At 35.6% G+C, this 3,243-nt stretch overlaps 1 protein-coding gene across 1 annotated transcript; it reads left to right on the top strand.

Moving 5' to 3' along the window:
* Positions 1-329: 329 nt before the first annotated feature.
* Positions 330-2,379, top strand: VhaAC39-1 (V-type proton ATPase subunit VhaAC39-1). Its single transcript, XM_090170161.1, has 6 exons — positions 330-494; positions 997-1,168; positions 1,229-1,565; positions 1,641-1,817; positions 1,888-1,965; positions 2,028-2,379. Exons 1-6 carry the CDS (start codon positions 374-376, stop codon positions 2,187-2,189), a joined length of 1,047 nt encoding a protein of 348 aa, XP_090026287.1. The 5' UTR covers positions 330-373; the 3' UTR covers positions 2,190-2,379.
* The last annotated feature ends 864 nt before the right edge of the window (positions 2,380-3,243 follow it).

Here is a 3,243-nt window from a genome sequence, read left to right as displayed (position 1 = left end):
AAACAAACGAAATAAAAAGAACCGAATTTCCGAAAACGATTACTTCTCGTGTACAGATTACGCTGAGATCGGATATCTCTATATTCCAGGAACTAGGGGGGTAGAGAGCGTTGGTGTAAATGGGGGTGTACAAAATTACAAAAGAGAGCATTGGTGTATATGGCCTAAAATGTTTATTGGTGGTGCGGTAGCCACATTTACAACATTAAAAACAGATGGCACCACCGACGAATGATAAATTTTTCTTATTCAAAGAAAATTGAGCAACGAACAAATCTACACTGTAACACTACACTAGTAAGACTATCCAATTCAATCACAGTTATCACATGATTGTTTAGCCATTTTTACGTCGGTGAACATTTCTGGAGTAATGGAAGAATTAAAGTTTAATACTGATTTCGGTTATTTAGAAGGACTTGTTAGAGGTTTTAAATGTGGTATTTTAAAGCATGGAGATTATCTTAATATTGTACAATGTGACAACTTGGATGGTTGGTATCATATTTGTTATTTAATTAATGAGCCTTGGCTAATGTTTGAGGGGGCAGAGGTCTTCCAGTTCCATACTGGCATTTGAAATTAATATAGCTTTCCACTGGCAAGCTGTGAGAGAGCCCTAAATTACCGTTAAATTAGTAGTGTAGAGAGAGAATTCCAACCAGCTAGTTAAAGGGCCACACCGGCGTTTGAATTTGACCCTGTTTCACGTGCTAGTTTCCAGAATAGGATTGGTACCACGGTGTGGCCCTTTAAAGCAGTTTGAAGGATGGCAATATATTTGGAGGAATATGCCACCATGGAAGGTCCATACCTACTTGTGATCTGTATATGTGTGAACTTCAGGGCAAATTTTAGCAGCTCGGTGTTGGGAATATGAATTTAGTCATATGCTGGTCCTAGATTGCCAGTGGAGAGAGAAACCTTATGCCAAGTGTTTTCTGAGCACTCTAAATAACTTAGCGAAATCGTTCAAATTGATTTTGTTCTTGTTAGATTTAAAACTTCACTTACAAAGCACCGATTATGGTAACTTTTTGGCTAATGAGGCTAGTCCATTGACAGTCTCTGTAATTGATGATAAGTTAAGAGAGAAATTAGTGGTTGAATTCCAGCATATCAGAAACCAAGCAGTTGAACCACTTTCAACATTCCTTGACTATATAACGTATGTCCTAAATAATTCAATCCTTTGTTAACACTTATATCGAATTTTATTTTTAATTAGGTACAGTTATATGATAGATAATATCATTCTCCTTATTACTGGTACTTTGCATCAACGACCAATATCGGAGCTAATTCCGAAATGTCACCCACTGGGTAGCTTTGATCAGATGGAAGCTATTCACATTGCTTCAACTCCAGCTGAACTTTATAACGCTGTTCTTGTAGATACTCCATTAGCACCATTTTTTGTAGACTGCATATCCGAGCAAGATTTAGATGAAATGAACATTGAGATTATTCGTAACACCCTGTACAAAGCATATTTGGAAGCATTTTATAAATTTTGCGAAGAATTGGGTGGTATAACGGCTGAAGTGATGTGCGCTATTTTGGAAGTATGCATTAATCCTAGTGTAGAATGTTTTATAATTAATAACCGAAAGAAATATTACATAATATTTTTCTTTTAGTTTGAAGCTGATCGTAGAGCGTTCATCATTACAATAAATTCATTTGGAACTGAGCTAACCAAAGAAGATAGATCGAAACTATATCCTCACTGTGGAAAATTATACCCGGATGGCTTAGCTGCATTAGCCAGAGCTGATGATTATGAACAAGTTAGACAAGTGGCTGAATACTATGCTGTAAGGTTTTTTTTTGGGCCTAGAGATTATTTTGGCAATTTTTTCTAATGTTTTCTTATAATTTTTAAAGGAATACCGCGTTCTTTTTGAGGGGTCTGGCAATAACCCTGGAGAAAAAACTTTGGAAGATAAATTCTTTGAGCATGAGGTGAAAGGTTTTTTAATAGATTTTAAGCTGTTATTTTTCTCTAACTTATATTTTCATTTTAGGTTAAACTTAATGTCAACGCTTTTATGCAACAATTTCATTTTGGGGCTTTTTACGCTTATATGAAACTAAAAGAACAAGAATGCCGCAATATTGTTTGGATTTCAGAATGCGTGGCTCAAAGACACAGGGCCAAAATTGATAACTACATTCCTATCTTTTAAAATATGATTTCATGTTTTAAAAGTACACGGATAATTAACATTTAAAGAATAGTATAAACAAGATGAGTAGAGTAAATGTTCCATAAATGAAATTTATATAAATTAATTTGCTGTGCTGTTTCCAATGTACAAAAAGATTTTTCTTTCATCTAGTGGAATTTGTATAAAATGTAATGGAGTATTTATTAAATTTAATGTGTTAATTTTGTAATTTTCTTTCTAAATTTTTATAATTTATATCCGAACCTTTTTTAAAAACCCCTTTAGAAGCTACAAAATAAGGACCAGGCTTATCAAATTTTGAGGGGTACTCAAACTCGATTGAGTACTAAATTTAAGTGAGTGCTCGCACACCCCTACTGCTGCTATTTATTATACGTTTTTCATTTTATTTACACTATCAGCTGTGTTCAGTTCGTTGGCTTCGAAATTTTTCATGTTAATTCTTGAATCAAAGCTGTTGTAAACTACATCCAAAGCAATCGTACAAATTGTGAAAGAGCATCATTGATATCAGTTAGTTTTAACAACTGTTATATTTACAAAAATTGGAGACATCTTAAATTTTTTTCAAGAAATCTTGTCAATATCATCAAAATTAAATCTAATTCTGATTTCATGTACATGGCTCTGCTTTTAAGTCTATCTGAGCTTGGAGACGGGAGGTATTCTGGAGTGGCAAATCCCATAGCGGTAATAAGAACGTCCTTTCCCGCCTATTGCTGTTAGAATTACCCAGACTACCCCGGTTTTTGGTCGGACGCTAGCTTTATCTGCCATCATTCTGGCTTGATGACGTCCGACCAAAAAGAGCATGATGGGCTTTTACAAAGCCGCAGGTGGCACCCGACTTTTCCACTCCAGAATACTTCTCCACTCCAGAATACTTCTCCACTCCAGAATACTTCTCTCCTCCAAGATCTGAGTATCTGACTTTTCGCAGCCCAGCTCTGATAGCTGATTACATCCATAAGGATAGAAAAGAAATAGAGGGAAGATTACCGCGTTAAGGCACCCCTGTTTTTGACCGGGATAATTCATCCCCCCTCCCGAC

Source organism: Leiobunum rupestre, chromosome 3 (genome assembly GCF_980474605.1).
Source record: "Leiobunum rupestre chromosome 3, qqLeiRupe1.1.hap1, whole genome shotgun sequence".
Taxonomy (NCBI): domain Eukaryota; kingdom Metazoa; phylum Arthropoda; class Arachnida; order Opiliones; family Sclerosomatidae; genus Leiobunum; species Leiobunum rupestre.
This window is presented reverse-complemented; position numbering and strand designations above follow the sequence as displayed.

Coding starts and splice junctions, on each gene's coding strand:
- VhaAC39-1 (XM_090170161.1), top strand. CDS start 374: ATGGAAGAATTAAAGTTTAATACTGATTTCGGTTATTTAGAAGGACTT. Junction 495..996: donor ACAATGTGACAACTTGGATG/GTTGGTATCATA, acceptor TGTTCTTGTTAG/ATTTAAAACTTCACTTACAA. Junction 1,169..1,228: donor ACATTCCTTGACTATATAAC/GTATGTCCTAAA, acceptor ATTTTTAATTAG/GTACAGTTATATGATAGATA.